This window comes from Mustela putorius, unplaced genomic scaffold (genome assembly GCF_011764305.1).
Source record: "Mustela putorius furo isolate JIRA1106 unplaced genomic scaffold, ASM1176430v1.1 tig00003898_pilon_pilon_pilon, whole genome shotgun sequence".
Lineage (NCBI taxonomy): Eukaryota > Metazoa > Chordata > Mammalia > Carnivora > Mustelidae > Mustela > Mustela putorius.
The window spans coordinates 19,314,851-19,339,065 of record NW_025422047.1 but is presented as its reverse complement, the minus strand read 5'-3'; the positions used below and the strand labels follow the sequence as shown (position 1 = coordinate 19,339,065).

The following is a 24,215-nucleotide window of genomic DNA, read 5'->3' as shown; positions in this document are numbered from 1 at the left end:
TCTTCCCAATTATGTAGAGGGACTGAGCCCTCTAGTTAAATCACAAAGATTGTCATACAATTTAAAAAACAAGGGGCGCCTGGGTGGCTCAGTGGGTTAAGCCGCTGCCTTCGGCTCAGGTCATGATCTCAGGGTCCTGGGATCAAGTCCCGCATCGGGCTCTCTGCTCAGCAGGGAGCCTGCTTCCTCCTCTCTCTCTGCCTGCCTCTCTGCCTACTTGTGATCTCTGTCTGTCAAATAAATAAATAAAAATCTTTAAAAAAAAAAAAAAACAAAACAGCAAAAGGACATAAAAAGGTTAAAAGTAAATGGATGGAAAAAGATTGATCAGATGAATACTGACCAAAATAATGTTGATATGGCTCTATAAATATTTTATATTAATAAATACACATAGTTAATAAAACCTTAAGGCACAAAAGCCTTGGCATTGATAAAGAGGGTTATTACTTATTAATAAAACTTTCAATCAGCAGCAGGAGATGAGACCAGAGAGTTAGGCAGGCACCCAGTCTCAGAGTCTTCTAGAACAGTGTTCCTCCAACCTGAGCTTGCATCAGGACCACCTATAGAGCTTGTGCGAACACAGATTTCTGGGCCCCACTCCCAGAGGTTTGGGTTCAGTAGATCCTGGTTGGGTTTAAGAACCTGCATTTCTAACACGCTCCTTGACAAAGCTGAGACTGATTGTTCAGAGAACATACCTGGGGTAGTGAGTATCCTACAATGGGGGCCAGGAGAGAAAGTGTGATGTGAAGAATGACTTGGGAAACTCATTGGTGATGATACCAGTTATGAGGATAGGAAACTAAGGCGGACAGGTGTTAGGCTTTATTATGAATATGAGGAGTGTGGAGACTCCCACATCACCCACACAGAGAGATATCTATTAGCTAGTTACATACGGAAGTCTAGAGCTCAGTGAACAGGTCTGGGCTTCCAACATCACATACATGGTACCTGAAGTGATGGATAATTCACCCAGAGGGAGTATGGAATATGAGAATGTAAGAAAGCCTAAGACAAAAGTCTTAAGGAAAATCAGCATTGAACGAAGCAGAAAAATGGAGCCTGAGAAGGCTGATGAAATCCCAAAAGTATAATGGAAGATCGGAGAAAAGAGAGTTTGAAGAATATAAGGGACTTGGAATTAAAGATGACAAACCATGTTTATCCTCTCTCCTTCTAGATATTGCATTAAAAGAGAAATCATAACAGTTTTCTTAAGCACACGAATATAAGAATAGGAAGGGGGCCAAGAGGAAATAGTGTATTTCTGAAAGTAGAAAAATAGACGGAAGAATGGTGACTGATCTGTTTATCCACTGGATGAATTTTTTATTGAGGTGCCAAGGTGGGGATGTAGAATTGAATAAGGGTGAAAAAAGGGGAATTGAATAAGGGGAAATTTAGTGGAATTTTAAAATTTTGTAACTCTATATGTTGTAGGTATTTTCTCCTGTGTTCTTAAGGAAATTAAAAAATCAAGAATTTAAAATTTTGGAAATTGTTAAAATTTTTTATAATTAAGGGTGACAATCTCTGTAGAAATGTTGGGAATAGCATTTCAAAAGGAAAAGAAGAATGTACATTTTAATAGTCAACTTTCCTGTGTTCTTATTAAGTATGTATCTTGCCAGTTTCAGCTAAAATGTCAGTGCTACTTTTGATACACAACACATTTGCTTTCTTTCCTTAAAAAGAATTGATAGGCAGGATCAGTTTTTGCTTTTTATATTTCTTTGTCTTGTCTTGTCTTGTCTTTTCTTTTCTTTCTTTCTTTCTTTCTTTCTTTACTTTAAGATAGAAAATAAGATGATAAGAAAACAAATAGGGAAAGCATTAGAATCCAAGAGAATTTAGAAACATAAGCATCACCAAGAGAGCTTTTACTGATGCCCAGGCTCCAACCTTTGAAAATGTGATTTAATTAGCAGGACTTAATGTCTGGGTTGGGTCCCAGATGTCAGTATTTTTCAAAAGTTCACAGATAATTCTTATGTATAGCCAGTTTAGAACCACTGGTTTAGAGATAGACTTATCTAGCTAACCAACCAAGAGCTTTGCAAAACCCATATCCCATGTCCCAGGACCTTAACACAGAGCTGTGGAATTAATCTCTCTATGGACTATTTTTGAAATACACACAGGTGATACACAGCTAGAGTTGAGAATCATGCTAATAAACTCCAGTTCCTTGTGAAGCTAAAATTTTATATTAAGATCAAATTAAGGTTCTATTTTTTTTTTACCTTTGACACTATTTTCTTACCTTTGAGATATAGTATTTCAATTTCTACGTCTTCCCAGTTTTATTTTTTATACACACACACATACACACACATCTCCCCCTTGTTTTATTGAGTTTTCATATTACCTCAAATCCTTTTTTGGAATACGGTCAGATATAAACAGAGAAAAAAAATTATGAATACTTTGTTTTTATATCCAGAATAGGGTTTCTCAACCTGAGTACTAATGACACTTTGGAGCACCAGAGAATTCTTTGTTGAGCATTTGAGGTTATTAGCAGCATTCCTGTCCTTTCCCCACTAGATGCCAGTAGTGTGTTCCTGGTTGTGACAATCAAAAATAACTCTTGTCATTGTCGAATGTTCTTTGGGAGGCAAAATCGCCCCAGGTTGAGAACTACTGATTTAAAGATTGGTTTCCAGTGCTTGACCAGAAAAACAATAAAAGTCCAGCAAACACTAAGTCCATACAGCATTTACTATTATTAATTCATATCTTTTGCTGCTTAATAGGAGATTCTCCCTTAAAGCCATTAAAGCTCTCACTTATTCTTTCATGGGAAGTTTTGCTTATTTGTTGAAAGTGACAAAACTGAAAGATATTATTACCAAACAACTCTGAAACAGCCATTCTGGTTTTTGAGAACTGAAATCATGTAGATTTAAATTGCCGTATGCTGGACAAAGTATTTTGTTACTGTATTTCATAATTTTATGTACATCCTTGTAACATATGGGAAAGCAAGCCAGAGTTGTCTAAACAATGAGAATTTTCTATACATGTAGTGACAAGGGTGATTCCAGCATTTCAGGGTAAGCAAAGAAATAAACCCTATCAATGATAGACCAAGCGTAGCCTCTTGGTGGCACTGTTTATTTTTATAAAAATGATACCTCAGCTCCAGAAGATGCAGCCCTCGATGCATTATGCTTTTCAGAATATGTAGTTTAAGTTCAGTGAAATAAGCCATTTTCAAGAGGATGCAGTTTCCATAGAAAGATCGTGGCACTGTCTCTCTAACAGACTGTGATAACTGGATCCACACAATTTGTTTTAGGTCAGGTTGGCGCTAAAGTAAGGTTTGTAGGCGGGCAGCAGGGTGTAATTACCCAAACAAAAAGACACAGATACAGTATGTCATCCCTGTTAATGACCACAACATTTTCTTGCTCAGTAATCTGTAACAAAAAGCCACATAAACGATCAGGTTGCATTTAAGTGCAGCACTAAAGAAAAACTTGGTGACACAAAAATTATTTCAGCCAATTGAGTAGAAATGACAGAGAATAATACAAAGTTATCTCTCCTAGGGAGATGTGTGTTTGGAATGTCACCAACGGACAGTGCGTGGAGAAGGCCATACTTCCTTACAGGCACACTGCAATTTGTGTAAGTACCTTCACTTCCTTCAGAGCATTTTTGGACTTTCAGGAATTCATTTAGAGCATTTGCTACGCACACATTTAAAGAAATGACTTTTCTTTGATTTTTATTTTGTCCCTGGAGTAGAATAGTGTCAGTTATCATCTGTTATTTTGTCATTTTTCTTCCCCAAAAGTTACTGTTCAAGATTGGTTTTTTGTGTTTTTTGTGGGTTTTTTTTTTTTTTTTCCTGATTCGTTCTTTATTTCAGTATCTTTCTAACAGGGACAAATTTGAAAGACAATTTTTAATTTTTTCTTAGTTATACTCACAACACACACACAGAGACACACCCATAGAAAGATTTGCTTTAATGACATGCTATTTAATAAAGCAAAAAAGTTTTTTTTCTTTAATTTTAACCTTTTTTGAGTGGATACTTTCTTAATTCCTGTATTTCTTATTTATGAAAAGATAACAGAGAGTATCACTGTACCTTTATAATCATTTCCCAATATTTAGAACAGATTCTGGCTTTTGGTAGATGGACTCCAAGCATATGGGTGAGGCAGTTGTGTTTTACCAATGGTGCTCACAGTGTTTTATTTGTTTGTTTGTTTGTTTGTTTTTATTTTACTCATTGCTTTTGGCATTGATGACTTGCCCTGCAATATTCATAAACTCCTTTCTGGAACCAGAACTTGCCCAGTGAGATAATTTGTCAAGGGCACAATATATTACTCAATCTTTGATAAAAGCTATTCTTAAAACTTATTTGGCACAAGAATTCCTCACATTTCAAACACTTTTATTTCTTTTTAACGTATAATAATGTTGCTAGGAGAAGGAACCTGATTTTTTTGTTGTTATTGTTTAATTCTACATAGCATTCTGGAAATTAAACAATTTTGAACTTTCCATAACTGGGAATAAGATTCTTTCTTCCTAAAAGATCCCCCTTCCTCCAGAAAAATGGTGAATTACAAACAAGATTAAAGTCCTGAATCAATGCTTCAAAAATATGGAATAACTGGGGCGCCTGGGTGGCTCAGTGGGTTGAGCCGCTGCCTTGGGCTCAGGTCATGATCTCAGGGTCCTGGGATCGAGTCCCGCATCGGGCTCTCTGCTTGGCAGGGAGCCTGCTTCCTCCTCTCTCTCTCTCTGCCTGCCTTTCCATCTACTTGTGATTTCTCTCTGTCAAAAAAAAAAAAAAAAAAAAAATGGAATAACTGAACTAAAAGAAATTTTATTGCTATTCAGTAGCAAGTAAATACTTTAACTGAATAGATGCTAAAACTGAAATCTAGAGAAGTCTTCACCGTAGCCCAAATTATATTAATTGCTAGTGATAATTAACTTTTTGCTTTGAATTCCATTTTCATAGTATTACCACTGCTCATTCCGGATGACAGGGGAAGGCTGGCTTTTGTGTTGTGGAGAATATCAGGATGTTCTTATCATTGATGCCAAAAGTTTGGCTGTTATTCACACTTTCATATCATCTCAGTCTCCTGATTGGATCAACTGCATGTGCATTGTTCACTCCATGAGAATTCAAGGTAATACTTGGGTGTTATATAATGCTAAGAGAGTGTCTATAAAAATACCACCTTTGAACGATTTTTTAAACAAATGGGCAAGAATTCAGAATACTTCTTTAAGTTTACCTGTTCGTGGGGACAGTTCTCTAAGCCAGACCAAGTAAACTGAGAACACCCATGACAGTGGTTCAAGTCATTAGAGAGTCAGCAAGAGGTCAAGATGAAATGAAAAGAGGAGACTATTTCCATGACCGAGTTCATTGGTACATTTCAAGAGTGACAAGAAGGCATCTGTTGTGGATTAATAAGACTCTTGGAACTGTTGCCTTGCTGTGTCTTCCCGCGTGTAGTAGAGAATTCAGATTCTTTTGAGGGAAAGCTGGCTCCTTACTTGTTTCTGAAACAGGAAGGTGTAATATTGACAACATAATGATTTTCAATGTAGTTCTGCTCTTAGTGGTGTTCTTCTAATACATCTGGGTCACTTTGATATTTTAAAACAAATTTAAAACATGATCTAAAGTGTTTATTTATAAAAATGTGTTTTTTATAAAAATAAAAAACCCAAGGCTGAATAATTTCAACCTATGTAATCTTGCATAATCCTTAAATGATTTTGCTACAATCTTTACAACAACCAGTTACAACAGCAGTCAGCTTTTATAGTACTTTTCTTGTTTTTACAGAAGATTCTCTCTTGGTGGTATCAGTAGCTGGTGAGCTCAAAGTCTGGGATCTCTCTTCATCGATCAACAGCATTCAGGTTGGCTTTTGAAACTATTTTTTATTCTCTGAATTCAAACATATTTATTGAAACTTTTTTAATTATAAGGAGGTTACCCATTCATTGTTAAGAGTTCAAATAATATTGAGGCACCTGGGTGGCTCAGTTGGTTAAGCATTTGCCTTCAACTCAGGTCATGATCCTAAGTCCTGGGATGGAGCCCCAAGTAGGGCTCCCCACTCATCAGGGAGTCTGCTTCTCCCTCTCTCCGCCTCCCCTCTGCATCACCCCTGCCACCTCGTGGTGTGTGCATGCGCTCTCTCTCTCCTTCTCTCTCAAATACATAAATAAAATTTTTTAAAAAATTCAAATAATGTAGAAGTCTATAAATTTTATCTCCATTTACTTCCCCATCACTCCTCCAAGGGGTGGGCATTGGTAATAATTAGAGTGTGTCTTTCCAGTCTGTTGTCAGGGCATATACCAATATTTTTATTTACACACACACACACACACACACACACAAACACACACATCATACACACGTTTTGCAGGCACCTGGGTGCACACACACATTGGTTATGTTTTAAAAGAAATAAATAAATCTGTCATAGAGGAATATCTTCCTGACCCTGACAGCAGAAAGAAAGATGCCTTTCTGCTGAGTGTATGTGAATCGTTGTTGGGAGATGACTTTTAATGTCTGGCGGGTCATGTGCACTGAGAGTCCAGTACGTTTACCTGCCTCCAGGCTACAAGTTGAGGTGGGGGATGAGAAAACAGTCATAGTATTTATGCTATTGATAACATTGTTTCAGCTGCCCCATGCTCTGAACTGTCTTTTGGAATGTCTTGGTTGGGGAAGCCTAGGAATTGTGGTAGCATAATGAACCCAAAAAGTACACACCAGCACTATCAGAAACTTAATACGAATATAGTATTCTAGGTGGCCACTCTTTTGTGTTTTGTTCTGTTTTTTTTTTTTTTCAAAGCATTTTATTCATCTTTCTGTTTTAGCAATTAAGGTACTGCAGGTTTTCTCTTCAATATATATTTTTTTGTTTTGTTTTATCTTTCTGCCATGTCTGAAAATTAGAAACTTAACTCGTATCTTTACATTCTCAGAACCCAACTCAATCTCCACTGAATGTTTGTTGAATGATTATATGAGGAATCCTGCTCATAGTTTCCTTTCCAAGTAACTTCTTAGTTCAGAAAACTCGAAACTGGGGTAGTTTTTATAAAAATGATGTAGTCTATTTTAGGTGTATATTGGGGCAAGTCTTCTCATACAGTCATGAATAAATTACCTAGAACTAGTACTAAAATGTTCTCACTCCTTTTGAAGGAAAAACAAGATGTCTACGAAAAGGAATCCAAATTTCTCGACTCCTTGAACTGCCGGACAATACGATTTTGCACATATACGGAGAGACTTTTACTGGTGGTATTTTCTAAATGTTGGAAGGTATTACAAAATAACAAAATAAATACCAGTGATATACAAATGTATATACAAAAGTAATTTTTTTTTTGCTCAATGTAATAATTTTAAGAATTTGATTTAATATGATACAAACTCTGTCATAATATCAGAGCATTTTTTTTTATCAATTTTCTTCTTGCACTCAGCTGTTTTGCTACTCAGGAGATTATATATCTAAAATATATCCTAATTTTATTAAGAACAAACTATTACGATAGTGATCATTTATCTTTAGATTATTTGTAAAATTAGAACTTTAGAAGTAAAAGTTTAGAACTTTTGGACTAAAGAGAACTGCACTTTAGAACTAAAAAGAAAACTAATACTTTTCACCTACATACATTGATTTTATTTTTAGACTTTTTTTCTTTTTCCATTTAGTCACTCCATTCATCTTTAAGGAATAGAGAGTCCTTTCTTGTGAATATAGTCACTGATATCTCCAATAAGAAAGAAAAACTGAGTCATTATATCATCCAATGGCATCCCTTTTTTCTTCAATGTTCCATATTAAAGAAACCGACCTTAATATAAATAAAAAAAAAAGGTACCAGTAAAATATCTTGATACAGGAGTCCAGTGTGTCCTGTTATTAATATTTAATATATTGTTGCGTTAATACTACCATCTACATGATCATGATAAGCATACTTTAACTTTCATCTCATTGGCAGGTTAGATTAGGAGTTTTTGTTAATGTGTGTCATTAATTTTGTATTTTAGGTTTATGATTATTGTGATTTTTCCCTCCTGCGGACAGAAGTTAGCAGAAGTGGGCAGTTTTTTGCTGGAGGAGAAGTGCTTGCTGCTCACAGAATCATCATCTGGACAGAAGATGGTCACAGTTACATCTATCAGCTGCTGAACAGGTGGGCTCAGATGGGAGCGGCATACAAAACATTCAGGTAGAAAATGAACTTTGGGAGGTTTATTATGGAAAACTCCCCGCATGCCGCCCATGATCAAAAACCAGAACAAAACAACTTTGGCACTCGAAGATTTACTCTGGGCTTGGTAGGCTTCAGCCTTTGTATAAAACAGCAGGGGACGAAGGAATGAGATTAACCATGTATAACTTGTACAGCTGGTGCTGGGTTTTCAAAAAGTCACTTGTAATTATTAACCCAACAATTTCTAACTAGAGTTTAGAAACTTGAATGGTACCATCCGGCTTTTGAAAGTGGGAGGAGGAAAAAAAACAACAACAACAACAAAAAAAACGAATAAAGAACCCCAAAGTTCTAAACTCTGCTTTTTATTTTTCTCCATGCAGTGGGCTTTCCAAAAGCATATCTCCTGCTGATGGAAGAGTGCTTAAAGAGACCATTTATCCTCATTTACTGTGCTCTACTTCTGTGCAGGAAAATAAGGTAATGCAAGGGGAGAGTAACTGTCTCAAAACTGTTTCAGTCCGCATCTTAGATAAGTGTTGCTTTGTAACAGAGTCGGACTTGAAAAAGTTGAATTGAAGAATCACAGCAAGTATCAACGAGAAAATCAAATCTGTTAATGGTACTGAAGAGAAAATGTTGCCTTTGAGAAATGTATTTTTTAAAGTCTGATTAAACAATATATATTTATTATAGAAAAATTACCAACGTTAACAAAGGAGGAATGTAAATTTGCCACCATAAATATTCACAAGGGGTATTTTTATGTGTTTATGTATTTTAATCAGGAAAATTTCAAATATTTAAAAAGTGACAAGAATAATACAATGATCACTTATCTACCTTCTCCCTAGATTCCCGAATTATCAACATTTTGCTGTATTTATTCTCTCTCTTTCTACACACACACACACACACACACACACACACATTTTTCACTGACCTTTGGATAAATGGCTTGATACAAAGTTATTATCATTTTCATTTGTCTATTCCAATTTTTAAACTTTATCAAATGGTTTATATCCTGCTTTTTTAAAACTCAATATTATCATTTTTTGCATATATTTAGCTCTTCTTCTGAATAAATTTTCTTGCTCAAACAATATATTTGTGATTCCTGGCAGAGCTGAGGTTATAATTGTGTGTATTCTAAATTTTATATATATATATATAGATTCAATATATATATATAATTTTATATATATATATAAATTATATATCTATGAAGGCTGAAGATTTAAAGTTATTTTATTTTAGTAATGCTAACCAAAATGAGATTTTTGTTGTTATTGTTGTTGTTGTTTTTGTTGTTAACCTATGGACTTGGTCATCAGTTAATTATCCAAAGAACTATTTTGTGGAGAATGGAGGAGTTTTGGATTACTGATGTGTCAACCAAGGAAGCATGTTATTTTTTACAAGTGAGGGTTTGTTTAATTAGGTAGCATTGCTGTTGGAGATCCTGTGGTTCCGTGATTGTCCCTTTAACATATCTGTAAGGTTTTGTTGCAAAAACTTGATTAAGCAGGTGCCCGCCAGAAAGCAAAACTCTAAGTGACACCGAGGTATAGGCAAACTTTAGAATTGTGGCATCCGGGTGCTATTTCTAAAGTCATTTGTCAGTGGCAATCAAGTCTTGTTTTGCTTTGGTCATAAAAGCAGTATTGTGGCTTACTCAGAGAAGCATTTTTAGTTATTTTTTAAAGGACCTGCCTGCCCATTCTTTTAGTTCCAGAATGCATTTCTTATAAGGCAGTTTTCCCTAAAAGCTAAAATATGAGTAGTGTCCTTTAAGAGCTTCTAGTTGACTCCAAATATCAATGCTATACATAGCTATGCAGAAAAAGTACAGCAATAACAAAATAACTTAAAAATACTAATCTTAGGGGAAGCCATCTTATTTACGTCTTTGTAAAGACGTAGATTTATGGGTCTTCTATCAACAATTCTGTGAAAATTGAAAATTAGAAAACCTTTCTTTATCTTAAAAGTGATAAGTACTTAAAAGCCAATGAAATGTGAGACTAGAATAATCAGAATCTTAAAGAAGCTGGTCTGGGGGCTCCTGGGTGACTCAGTGGGTTAAAGCCTCTGCCTTTGGCTTACGTACGTCATGGTCTCAGGGTCCTGGGATTGAGCCCAGCATCGGGCTCTCTGCTCAGTGGGGAGCCTGCGTCCCCCTCCTCTCTGTCTGCCTCTCTGCCTGCTTGTGATCTCTGTTAAATAAATAAATAAAATCTTAAAAAAATAAAAAAAGAAGAAGCTGGTCTGCCCATCCTTCTGCCCTTGCTTGCCCTTTGTCTAGCCAAGAAACTGAAGTCTGCCATTATTCTCCTTATTCAAAGTATCCCCAATTTTCACTAAATATAAGACTTCCGAGTCTCTCCTGCAGTTAGAAGGTTAACAATTTGGTGGAGGGGTGGGGGGAGTCGAGTTTGATAAGTACAATGAGCTTAGAAAAGGGGATTCTATAAATATGTAGTATTAACCAGACTCTTCTTTTGGAAATGATACCAGAGAATTAAATCTCAATGTTTGACAGTAATGGGTTTTCAGAGTTAACATTGGTGGTGCTAGGAACCTGTCTGCTGATGGGTTTGTAGTAACAAAATGAGACTTCCCCTTCCTTTCAGTAGTTTGTGAGAGTCTCCGTAGCTTCAAACCACAGCTGATGATCCCTGAGACCCGTGACAGGCGTCCAGGTTGTTGAGATGAGGTACTGGGCTTTCCAGGGTCTTGACTATGGAGTTACTCTGCAGTGCTGAGGTGGGAGTAGCTGGGATAGAAACAGCGGAGGCTTGCAGAAAAGGAATATGGGTGCATGAACTAAGAGTAATAACAACGATAACGATGTTGGGTAACTTTTTGTCTGAGGCCTTATTATTGTCAAACAGACAGACTCCTTCATTTACATGCATTCCCACCATGACCTCACTCTGAAACGGATGTTCAGAGAGGATAATTCCTAGGATTTGAACCTGTTTTGTCCAGAGTCTGGCAATGGGACTTTGGAGCAAGTTTCTCGGTTGTCCTGAAAAGTGGGTAATAAGAATGGTTAATATTCACTGAGTATGTACCAAAGGCATGGCACCATTCTAAGTGCCTCACCTTTAGCCACTCATTAATCCTGACAGCAATCCCATATAATAGGTGCTTTTATTAGCCTTCTTTCACAGTTAAGGAGAATGAGACACAGAGAGGTTAAGTGAATTGTCTAAATCAAGTAATTGGCTCTTTTAATAGAGTTAGTATGTGCTAAACCGGGATTTGAATCCAGGCAGTTAACTCAAGAGAACACACTCTTTTTTTTTTTTTTAAGATTTATTTATTTATTTGACAGACAGAGATCACAAGTAGGCAGAGAGGCAGACAGAGAGAGAGGAGGAAGCCGGCTCCCTGAGGAGCAGAGAGCCCGATGTGGGGCTCAATCCCAGGACCCTGGGATCATGACCTGAGCCGAAAGCAGAGGCTTTAACCCACTGAGCCACCCAGGCGCCCCAAGAGAACTTACTCTTAAAGACTATTTTATTACCTCTTGGAGGTACTCCCTCTCAGACTATGAGTCTTTCTTGGGATGTGCATGGGGTACTGTGATGAAAAATTGGAATTCATATGGTAAGGGGCTCTGAGGAGGTTTTCAGGTGAATAGCAGAACTGGAGAAAGAAACTCTGGGAAGGTTGAGAGCGGAAGTGATAAGGAATGGGTGTGATCATGTGAGGGCAGAGGGGGTGACAACAGCCCGGGAGTGTGAGCCACAGGGGCAGTGCCCCGAGCTGGGAAGGCAGATGCCTGCTGCCTGCGACCAACCTGAGTAACTGGGCTCCCTCTCTGGAACTTCTTTCTCATATCAAAAGCCTGAGGGAGTTGGACTAGTCATTGCTAAGGTTCCTCAAGGTCAAGGGCGCCTAAGAAGCCAGTTTACCCAAATTTTATCAACAGCGTTTCTAACACCCACAAAAGTGATAGCCTGAGAGGTAAAAGATTCCAAAGTGCCTTCTGAATCTTAAAAAAAAATGACATTAGGAAAGAAAGAAAGAAAAAGGAAGAAAGAAAGAAAGAAAAAGAAAGAAAAGAAAAGGAAAAAGAAAAAGATTTATTCAGAGAACTGATTTCATAGGAACCCTTTTCTCTTGCGCAGAACATTCATTTGGGTAGACAATAGAGGATTACAATTCTTGCTTGCATGGTCTTGGATTCCTTTCTTTTCCTCTTCCCGCCTTGGTTTTCTTATCTCCACAACAGGAGTAATAATAATGTTTACTTACTTTGTAGCTTTGTTGTGAGGATTAAATAGAGCAGTGTTATGACCTTTATTATTCTCTACAGATATATTATAGAATTTTTCCAACAATACTTCAAAGTCCTGACCTTCAAGCCTATTTTTTGACTAGGAACTATCACTTTCCTAGACTTCTTTAATTCTAGCACCAGCAGTTGGCTTTCTTTCTAGGGTGCCTTTTATAAGTAGATCAAAAGAAGGGTTTGTTTTGTTTTTATTACTTAATCATTTTGATCCCTGGTGCAGAATCTTTGTATGCAAGTCTGCCCAAAGACATGTATACTGCACCAAACTACTAGAAAGATTCTAGACTCCTTCACTAGTAAATGCATATCTTCAAGAACTCTGGAGCCGACACTATTCATACCATGCCTCAGCAAAGTTATAATTCTATGTGCATAAATATACAACATATATTAATATAAACTATGACTATATTTATTTATATTAATATAATAATTATTTCTTTGTTTACTTATTTATTTATATGTTATGGACTCATTTTTATGTGTGCCCACTTAGTTAGGTATTTACAATCAAATATATTAAATCTGAAAAATAGCCAAAATAAGACAAAATTACCATACAAGCATTAGTTGTTGCTATTTTAATTGACAACTGGAACACAAGGGGCCATGAAGAAATCAGGCCTCCTTAGTGGGCAGTAGAATATGGTCATGAAGATGTGGACTCTTGAGTCAAAATTACTGGCTTCAAAGCAAGATGCCATCTGTATCACTTTGAGTAAATCAACGTCTTCACTCCCAGTTTATTCATCTGTGAACTGAAGACAATGATAGTACCAACTTCACAGTATTATTGCAAGGATTATTAGTAACTGAATGGATGGAAAGGCCCTAACAGTATGGGTCATACATACACAGAATATGTTCAGTAAATGTTAAATATTCTTATTAACAATCTGAAGTCTAGCTGATGATTTTGCTTCTATTTTATAAAAATTTTTTGTCTTGAGTAAGAGATTATTTCACTTAAGTTACTTAGAATTCTTGAAAGACCAGGAAACAAATGGAGACAGTTTTGTTACTCTATGAAGTCTTATCCCTCCATGTTAAACCAGTGGTTGTCATTTTATGTTTAAATGATTTTTCTACAAAAAAGCTAACTTTTTTTTTTTTTTTTTTGGACCAGAGTCTTTCCTTTGTTATGGGCTACGTGAATGAACGGAAAGAACCTTTTTATAAGGTACTTTTCTCTGGAGAAGTCTCAGGAAGGATTACTTTGTGGCATATCCCTGATGTTCCTGTATCCAAGTTTGATGGTTCTCCTAGAGGTAAGGCAATTTCCCATCTACTTCTAATCTCATGTCTTCTGAGAAAGAGTTCATAATTAATTCAATGTTTTTCTCATTTGAGAAATAAGACAAATTTTCTCATGTACTGCTATGCATTAGAGTCAACACAAAGGTAGGTATAAACGCTTTTTGTTTTTGCTTTTAGAAAGAGAGTGGGAGGGGCAGAGGGAGACTGATAGAGAGAGAGAGGGAGAATCCCAAACAGGCTCCACACCGAGTGCAGAGCCCAACTAGAGCTTCATCTCAGACCTTGATCTCAGACCTTGATCTCATGACCCTGAGACCATGACTGGAGCCAAAATCAAGAGTCAGGCACTTAACCCACTGAGCAGTTAAGAGTTGGATGCTTAACTGACTGAGGCACCCAAAACATGATGTTCAAAGATCTTGTACAATACTACAACCAATATAATTCAAATTAACATCAACTTCACAGGAATTATGTTTTACTGAAATGAAATGAATGCTTGCAATATCACTGTAGGACAGGCTGATACACCATACTCGTTTTTGAATTTGTCAAGCCCATATCCTATACATTTTCAACCAATTTCTCTATTGGTATTATTATAGCTGCTTGGAATTATAGGCACAGATATAAACATGGCCACTAAAACATTTAACATTTGCTTATTTTAATTTTTCTTAGAATACAAAACGGAGATTATTCGAGTAAACATTATTGTGGAGAACCTTCAAACTCCTGAGACCATCTATCCCAAATTGAGGAAGCCTCTCTTACTCTTTTTCCCTTTTTCCCCAAATCATTAAGTCATGTCTGTGAATGCTTGACTGGGGCACGGCAGAAACAAGGTCCTCAATACTTGAATTTCTAAGTGCAAGTTTCCACTGTTTAACAAATTCACTGGTATAACTTTTAGTGTCTTTGTCCCAAATGCTTTCAACATGGTTCATGTTAGTCCTAGGTTAATAAGAAATGGATCAAAAAATAGATGTAGAACTTGGTACAATGTATGCAGAAGTTTCTTACAAGTTCAATTTTAAGAGTTAAAATAATACCACACCCCCGCTGAGGTCACCTGAGGGTGAGCCTAGGATTTCTCACATAGGTTCCACTGCCAGCAGCAGAATTAAGTAAGCATCTACTTAATCTTCTTTATAATTAGAACCACAGATATCTATGACAGCACTCGGTGCTTGTCTCATGTTTGGGCTCTAGGTTTTCACAGTCACTGTAGCATGTGTGCTGCAAGGCCAGGGGTCTCTTTCATAGAGAGATAAGTTGGCTTTGACTTGCCCTCTTTGCTCCTGAATCCAAGCTTCTCTCCCTATCTGAGCCTACATGAGGCCCAGTTCAAATGGTTGGGTGGCAAGCTATACAAAAATGATAACCCATGTTCTTGGTACTAATAGATAATTTCCTGGGGGTCTAGTATGATTTTGTGATATTCATACTCTTGATATTTAAAGAATACATTTCTTCCATTTTCCTCACATAACTAAGAGACCCCCAGTTTTCCTTCTTAATGTTGCTGAGACACATAGAGAACCTGTGACATTGGATCACCACTTTACATCACTGCAAGACTTTCTCAGTTCTGTTCAGTTGACCTAAGTCTAAAATGAATGCACCTAAAATAAATACACACCTATTCTTCTGAGGCTCCTTGAAGGACAGACGACCAGTGAAATAGCATTTGGAATAAAGGCAGCAGATGACGGGAGACCTCTTCTGTGGATGGCCAAGTCACTGTTAGGATGGAGAAAGAACCTCTAGGTACCCCCAAGGGATGATACCTTGAGAACATTTTCATTATCAGTGTTGAGTTTATAAACCCAAATTTCCCTTTTTTGTGTGTTTTCCTTTTAGAAATACCCATCTCGGCCACCTGGACCCTTCAAGATAATTTTGATAAGCATCATATCATGTCACAAAGTATTATTGACCGTGTCTCTGGGACTGGAACAGTGGGAGTCACTTCATCAGAGTATGTTCCAAGTCTTGATAAACTAATATGTGGCTGTGAAGACGGGACAATTTTCATTACACAGGCTTTGAATGCTGCCAAAGCAGGACTTCTAGAAGGCGGTTCTTTATTAAAAGGTCGTTGAATTTTATTTAACCCTATTTATTTAATTTACTTAAGATTCAACTTTAACAAGCTGTAATAAGAAGATTGCCAAGCTTAAAAAATTTGCTGACATTTGCTAATTAATGTGTACATATTTTAATATTTAAGTAAAAACATCTAGTTTTTTTTAAGTCAAGGTTATACAACAAGAAATAATGTTTCTCTTCTTCCTTGATCTTCCAGCTCCCTTCAACAAAGACAACTGCTAATAAGTTTCTTTATACCCTCCTTGAAATTTTCTATGCATAGACAAATATATACCAACATAGCAATATGCATTCTTTTAATGATACTATACAAATGGAGGCATAGTTTGTACACTTCACTGAAATCTCCTAAAACGTATCTTAATAAAATATTTTGGAACACATTCTCTATGAGTTCCATGTTCCACACCCACATTCTCTATGAGTACCATTTAAATAACTAATAATGATCACATTTTAATTTTTAAAAAATCTCCATTAATGGGTATTTCATTTTTTCCTAGTCTTTGGCTACTGGAGGCAATGCTGAATTTACCATCTTTGCACATATATACATGTGGGAATATCTATAGTATTAATTCTCAGGAGTAGAATTACTGGATCGACAATGAGTATTTTTAATTTTGAAAATATATCTAACATTGTTTTCTGCATATGTGTGTCCAGTAACAGCCTACAAAAATGCCGTTTTCCCTCACACCTGAGCCAACTTTGTGTGCTATTAAACTTTTTAGTTTTTGCCAATTAGGAGAAAATGGTATCTTCCTGTTCTAATTTTTTATTTTTTTATTAATGAAATGTAAATATGCTCTTATACATTTTTGTGCATTGCATCAGTGAATACCTATTAAATAAATACTGTTGTGCAGTAAGTTGTCTCATGTAAACGAAGGAATGTACAGGAAGCGATTGAGATTTGGGGATGTGTAGATACGTCTAGTATTTTTCAATGCATGGATCCTACTAGACTGCAAGGTCCTTAAGAGTAAAAGCCAAATCTCACTTTTTAAGACACATCTTGTTACTGTTCTCAGCTTACTTTGGCTACTTACTAAATGTTACTCTCTTATATTCAGTGATTACCTAAGAGAGAGGAGTGAATAGCAAAGAACAGAGGACAGGTCATATACTGCTACACAGCTCAATGGCTGCTATTAAAAGTTAGTGAAAAGCTTAAGGCTGTAGTACTTTTTATCTAGGCCAATTTTTTCTTATCTGTAAAACTAGCACCAACGTACATTTGACTGGAGCATTTTAATTAATATTCATCTTGGTTTGCTTAGGGATGTAAAGTGAGGATGTGCCTCTCTGAATAGAAATAACTAATGATTCTTTAAAGGAAGTAATAATGATTCTTTGGGACTCTTTTTCAATTTGAGTAAAGGTTTGTGGTCTATGGTTTTCTTTTCCTTTTTTTTTTTTTAAGTTTTAGCTAATGATAATATAAGAAGCAGTATGGGAACTGGGCATCAGTAGCCCTGTGTTCTAGTACAAGTATGGTATGCAATGCCCACATTCCCACCAAGTTCCACACACCAGTCTTGTGTGAAGTGCTATTATTATTCCAAGTTTTTCATGCACAGTACCTGTGACTTAGAGGGGAAAAGCAATTTGTCATGGTGACCCACCTGGTAAGGGACATACCTAGAAGACCAAAGCTGGATTCATGTAAGAGCAGAACTCTGCTCTCAAACATTATGCTGTGCTTTTTTACACTTGTATTCCGGTTGCTTAACTTTTCTGCACCTCCGGTACTTTTTCTGTAAAACACAGAGTTCGAACAAAGTGATCTCTAATATTTTTTAAGGCAGAAAGTGTTCTGTGAAACTTTGCTTTTCTTTTATACTAGCCTTGGTTATGTGTATTGAAAGGGCAGCAGTGAAGTCCTGAGATGAATTTTTGTAGATGCAAAATGTATGAATTGTTTGTTCTTTTAAAGTAGCCTTTGCTGTTTGATGGCACTGGAATTGGTGCTAGCTAATTTTGGTGCTTGTTAACTTGCTAGCTAAACTAACATTGGTGCTAGCTAACTTGCTAACATCCTTAAAGAATGGGCAGACTTCGAACAACCAGTCTTCATCAAAAGCTTGACCTAGCTTATGAGGACGTTCTTGCCTTTTGGGATGGCCCAAGGGTTGTTCATTCGTTTTTGTTTTTGTTTTTAAACCAACTGCCTAGCTTTAATTATTTATATATTTTCTTTGCATTTATATTTTATAAAAGAAAATGTTAGCGCTATTTCTTGAGCAAAACATTTTTTTTATTAGTTGCTGTTTGATTGTTTTCCAGAGTCCCTTCCTTACAAAGTTCTCAAAGGCCATCACCAAAGTGTTACTTCATTACTTTACCCACATGGTCTCTCTTCAAAATTAGACCAAAGCTGGCTTGTGTCTGGGGACCAGGACTCATGTGTCATCTTATGGAACATCTTTACTGAAGAAATTTTGCATAAATTCTTTTTGGAAGCTGGTCCAGTAACAAGTCTTTTGATGTCGCCAGATAATTTCAGAGTAAGTTAAGACAAAGAGTAAAACATACCATAAATTGAAGTTATATAACATTACAGAATGTTTTTTAAAAATTGGGGAAATTAACCCATATTCCCACAGAAAAAAGTTCTATGTATGCATAATACAACTGGATAATTTTTATGAATTCCTTTCTAATTTTTATATGCATTACTATTATTATAATTTATGCAAGCAAGTTGATTCTCAGTCAAAGATTTTGTGTTTTCAAAAACCAGTTAATTCTTTTACTTTTTTCCCCCCTAATTTTATATCTTAATCTTAATGGAATTTTCTTTTTTATTTTTTGAATAATATTTTAATAAACAGTGTAAGAAGAATTTAAATGTATAGGAATCTATAAATTAGAAAATAACATTTGTCTTGAATAATTTACTTTTACTTGAATAATATACTTTTATAATAGTTTATATTTTCTTTTTCTTAAATTGATGTTTGTTTGCTCTTTCATTTGTTTAACAAATTTCTGAGCATCTACCTTGTGCAAGACAAAAGGAAATACTTTCAGATATAATTTTCGCATGTCATATAAACTTAATTTCAGCTTCCACAAAGCTGACATCTTTGTTTAAAATATGAACAATCAACTTCTGATTTTCCTGAGTTTGTCAGTCAGTTGATTGACTTGTCAAAAGTATTTCTCTGTAATAGCAACATAAAAATAAATCAGTTGCAAGGTAAACTCAGAGAAAACTTACACTGTATTTTTGTAATAAGACATAATGAAAGAAATACTTCAGTAACACAAAAGATGAAACAAATCAGTGGAACCAAGTGAAGAGACTTTAAAAAAAGGCTTCCATATGGTGATTTGGGATACTTTGATATGTCTTTTATTCCTGATTTTTTAAATCATTTCTCCCCCCCAAAGCTCCAGGACAATAGTTAAATCCTGACCCATTTTCCTTCTGCCTCGGTTATAAATGACTTAACTCCAAACCAAACCAAATAAAAAAGGAGTTTATTGAAAGGGCATAAGAAGCAATATTTTAGACATACAAAACAAACCACTACAGCAAAGGCCCCGTGGAATTTGAACTTAAATTCAGGAACAAAGGTTACTTACTCTTCAAGTCCCTACATCAAGAGTCTGTTTTCTGTGATTTCTCCTTTCTCTTGCTTCTACCTATGACCTCTTTTAGCTTTTCAGTTTTCAAATGCATGGAAAAGAGAATCTGATTGACCGAGTGTTGATCTCTACTATATGTCAACCTCTGGCTGTAGGTTCTGTGTTCACGTGTTACGTGTATGTTCACAAGTTGTATGTATGCATATGTTTCCTTAAGTACATTGGGCTTTCTGTTCCAGAGGCTGTGGGTTGTGCAGGTTCTCTAAGAGGTAATAATGGGGAGGCAACGCCATCTGCCCGATTCTACAAGTGCAGGCTCCCCGTATAGCACACCTGCCATTTTGTGATTTTTTTTTCTTCCCTCAGGATTTCTGTAGTCTTCTTAGAATGAATTAGGAAAAATAACTTGCTCCCCAGCACCCCATAGAAAGAGGTCAGTAATGGGCACAGGGAGATTCTCAAGGGATCCCAACTGATGCTTTAAACACAGCAGCTGAAATTCTGGCTCACTGCCTTTGTGAAAGTAGGAACATCCACATAGGGAAGGGGTTAGAAAAGCAACAAAGAGGCGGAAAAGCCACTACCCAGCCAACCCTCCTCCCTTCAGCCGCCCCAGCCACCCCCTTCACCAGCTGACTAACACAGGGTCCGCTTGGTGAGGCACAGACCTGCCCGGTAAACTCCTCCCAGATTAGCCTCTCAGCACCCAGCGTGGATGGTCTTTGTCCTAAACCGTGTTCAAGGTAACCACATGCTGACTTTTTAAAAAAGTATCTTAATCTTTGTCCTGAGAGCCTATTTTTGGTCCTTGTATCTTTGAAGCTGTGCATTCAGTCAGAACTATCTAATGCTTACCTCTTTTAGATTGTGTCTACACTGGGTTTCCTGTTTGGATTAGAATCTGAATAGTTCTGGGAACAGCACCAAATCACATTCTGAGGCTCTAAGTGGAAAATATCAGCTCATGATACCCTTGGGCCTAAGCTTGTGTCTACAAATAGCTTCTTTTTGTGGCAACAAATTAGTTCTGGGGTTTATTTTATTCTGCATTATTTCCGATGGCTGCCTCACTGCCTGAATTTGCTGAGTGACGGTGAAGTCCTTCATTTATCTTATAAGTAGATTTGGCTTGGAATTCTCCTTTTTCACTTGTTGTCTCTTGACTTTTCCTAATAAGTTGTTGAATTTCAAATCTACGCCGTATTTAAAGCTCGTGTTCACAGTGTTCTGTGAGGAGATCCTGTAGAAAGCAAAAATGTCCTTTTGTAAATGCTGTTTAAACAAAATATTTTTATGTTACTAGGGGGAAAAAATCAGACTTAGTGTTAAGGAAAGCATTTGATTATTTACTTACAAATAATGCCATTTTTTGTGGGTTTTTTTTTTCCCCCAACAGCTAAGAACTGATCAGGTAATTTGCTGTGTGTGCAGTGACCATTCCGTGGCTCTCCTTCACCTTGAGGGAAAGAAGTGTCTCCTTCATGCCCGCAAGCACCTTTTCCCTGTGAGGCTGATAAAATGGCACCCAGTTGAGAATTTTTTAATTGTTGGATGTGCAGATGACTCCGTTTACATCTGGGAAATTGAAACAGGTAAATTGGAATTTTACCCCTTTCATTCTTTCTATACTTATGCATCAAAGCATTTGGCTAGGCAGAGGGTTCCAGAGAACTCTGTTTTAACCTTTGGTTGGGCTGCATTTAATGGCTTCGGTTGAAGGTGTGTGTGGAAAACAAAACACAATAGCCCAAGTCAGATCTTGACCAACTGATGGTTCGCTGACAGAGCAGTGTGCAGGAATGAGCCGGATATTTCTAGAAGCTATAAATAAAAACATAAGTTATCTACGTTAATTATTAACAAGAGAGAAATTTAGTGTCCTACCAGTCTCAAATTATCATTAAATTCTGCCTTCTTCAGCATACTCACCATCTCAGCAACATTTTGAGCTAATTGATGATCAGTAATAATGGAATATAATTAATTACCAAACTCCAAAAAGTTGAGTCAGGGAAACTGAAAACTGAGTGGCTCAATTGAACTTTTGATGTCATAGTGTAGACAATGTACAGTGTGAACCTTAAGGTTTTCAAAAAAGTTTTACTCTATAACTTAAGATTGAGAGTAACACATTTCAGGCAGATGCTTGGAACTTATCAAATACAGCAAGGTAATTAATGAATGTGAGTCGGGAGTACACCTAAGAGAATATTTTACTGAACCCATTGCATGATTTTTATTGATTAATTAGTGGTGGTTTTATGTTGGATATTATTAACAGACTGGATTGTTTATAGTATGCTAGTTTAGAGTCATACTTCACCAAAATAATTGCTATTTTCTTACATTTGACTTTGGTGTATTAATGTGCTGGTGGATGGAGGGTACAGTGTAATTCTGCCTTACATTTGTACCTTGCTTTACAGCTTAGATGGCCTCCTATGTTCATTTCCCATTAGATTATCACAACTGCTAGGGTGGTGGAGGAGACTTTATTCCCCATCTTATTGATGAGGAATTTGTAACTGATTTGTAGGTGCACAAGATTACATTGCTAATAAGCAGTGAACCAATCTGAGGGTCCCATCTTTCTTTGCAAAATGTGCACAAAATTAGGAGAGTTTTAGAATTCTTAGTTAATCTATCAACCTGAGTGACACTTGAGTATAATAGATAAAATGAGCTCTAAAGCCTGGGCTTGTTTCCAGGACCTGCTAACAAAGACTGGCCTCAGGCAAGCAACTTGACTTCACAGCATGTCCATCTCTTCATCTATAAAATGGGAATAATGATACCACCTTCCTGTCAGGATTAAATTAACTAATACTGACCATGCTTGTAAACAGTACCTATAGGTGCTATACCTTTAATAATAGTAAACTATTATTAATATGATCAAAGAACACAGCAAAATCTTGACTTCTTCTTGTGGAATCTAAGCCTGTAGAACAGGTAAATGTGTGCTGTTGCATTGTTTTCAATTGTGAAATTGTGAAGGCTTGGTTATCAAGCATATTTTTCCTAGAAAGTAGAATCTAGTGAGAATAAAGAAATAGCTGAGAACTGACAAGTGTTTACAGTTCCATTTTCCCATCAGGACACGTTTCAGCCCATGCATCTTTTTACTTACATAGTTTTTGGTGGGGTGGGCAGTAAAGGAGGGAAGCCAAAACACAGTACTTTTTTTTTTTTTTAAGTTTATTTATTTGGGAGAGAGAGCAAGAGTGTACAAATGGTGGGGAGGGGCAGGGGGAGAGGAAGAAGGAGAGTCCTCTGAGCAGGGAGTCTGACACAGGGCCGAATCCCAGGACCCTGGGATTGTGACCTGAGCCGGAGGCAGACACTTAACCGACTGAGCCATCTAAGAGCCCCAACTTCTAGTACTTTTTGAAACTGTATTTATTCCCACATTTTGTTTTAATTTTATCATTTCTTTTTATACTCCCCAATCCATAACCGAATATTATAGAACATTTGAAAAATACAGAGAAAAATAAAGAAAAACCAATAATCCGGTCCCACTTCCTAAAGATAACTGCTATTAATATTTTAATCTACTTTCTGCCAGACATCTTTCTATGTCAATAAATAGATGCCAAAATTGTGTTTCAGTCATGGTCCTGGCAGAAAATTGAATTTAACCCAGATGGGTCAAATGAGGAGACTTCAATGAAAGGGCTATTTATAAGGGTGTGGATAGGACTTCGGGAACTGAGAAGGAATGGATAGTGAGGCCCCCATCACCCAGATGCTGGTAGAATCAGGGAGCTCCTACCACTTGCCCAGGGCTGAAGCAACAAGAGGAGAAAATAGTGTCAGTGGCCCCGTGTGAGAGTGGAAACCATGGAGGAATGGTCACTCTCTGAAGTCATGGAAGAGTAACAGCTCCTCCCAAAGATGCAGGACTGAGACAAAGAAAGAGCTGGAAGAAATAGTTTTCTCTGTTCTTCTGCAATCACCTTTCTTAGTTTGATCCAAGTAGTAGTCAAAGAGGGAGGACATTCAGTTCTAGGCATTAGCCCGGGGCCCAATAACAGGTGCAGAGGAGCAGGGAAGGGGTGGAGGGAGTGGTCAAATGGCCAATAATTGACATCCCGGCCATTATGAACACATCATACTTAAACTCAGGGATCTTCTGTGGCTGGTTCTACATATTTTTTCCTATAAGAAAGTGTTTTTTTAGAATTTTCATATCAAATGTGTCCACATTTAGTGCTAAATATAAAATATTTATTTCAAATGAGGCTGTGAGGCTGTTTATCTCATGGTCATCTACATTAATACTTTATAAACAACCTTACTTCAACCTAAGATGGAACTTAAAATAGTGAAAATATTACTAATAATTATGGAAATGCCTTCCCATTTGTGATGTGGCTCTTTAGTTTTTCAAAACGTCATCCCTTTAACAATTTTACTTGAACCCCCACAACACTATGCCCATGGCTGATACCCTGGCTTCCCTCATCATTTACCATGCTTATCCTGTTTGGATAAATTTATGCTGTTCCTTTTAGTTTGTGTCTGTCAGCCGCTGCTTAGATTTAGTTTGCTTTGTTTTGGGTTGCCATTAACCTCTGCAATTCCATTTTTTTTTAAGATTTTTATTTATTTATTTGACAGACAGAGATCACAAGTAGGCAGAGAGGCAGGCAGAGAGAGAGAGGAGGAAGCAGGCTCCCCG

At 36.8% G+C, this 24,215-nt stretch overlaps 1 protein-coding gene across 2 annotated transcripts in view; it reads left to right on the top strand.

Moving 5' to 3' along the window:
* WDR72 (WD repeat domain 72) overlaps positions 1 to 24,215 on the top strand; it is a 212,070-nt gene that overhangs the window by 34,048 nt on the left and 153,807 nt on the right. For both annotated transcript variants that reach the window (XM_004755388.3, XM_004755389.3), the window contains exons 4-13: positions 3,564 to 3,642; positions 5,000 to 5,174; positions 5,843 to 5,919; positions 7,229 to 7,348; positions 8,090 to 8,235; positions 8,640 to 8,736; positions 13,692 to 13,833; positions 15,686 to 15,919; positions 18,224 to 18,444; positions 20,928 to 21,123. In XM_004755388.3, coding sequence (XP_004755445.1) covers positions 3,564 to 3,642; positions 5,000 to 5,174; positions 5,843 to 5,919; positions 7,229 to 7,348; positions 8,090 to 8,235; positions 8,640 to 8,736; positions 13,692 to 13,833; positions 15,686 to 15,919; positions 18,224 to 18,444; positions 20,928 to 21,123 — 1,487 coding nt within the window. The remainder of the gene's footprint in view (positions 1 to 3,563; positions 3,643 to 4,999; positions 5,175 to 5,842; positions 5,920 to 7,228; positions 7,349 to 8,089; positions 8,236 to 8,639; positions 8,737 to 13,691; positions 13,834 to 15,685; positions 15,920 to 18,223; positions 18,445 to 20,927; positions 21,124 to 24,215) is intronic.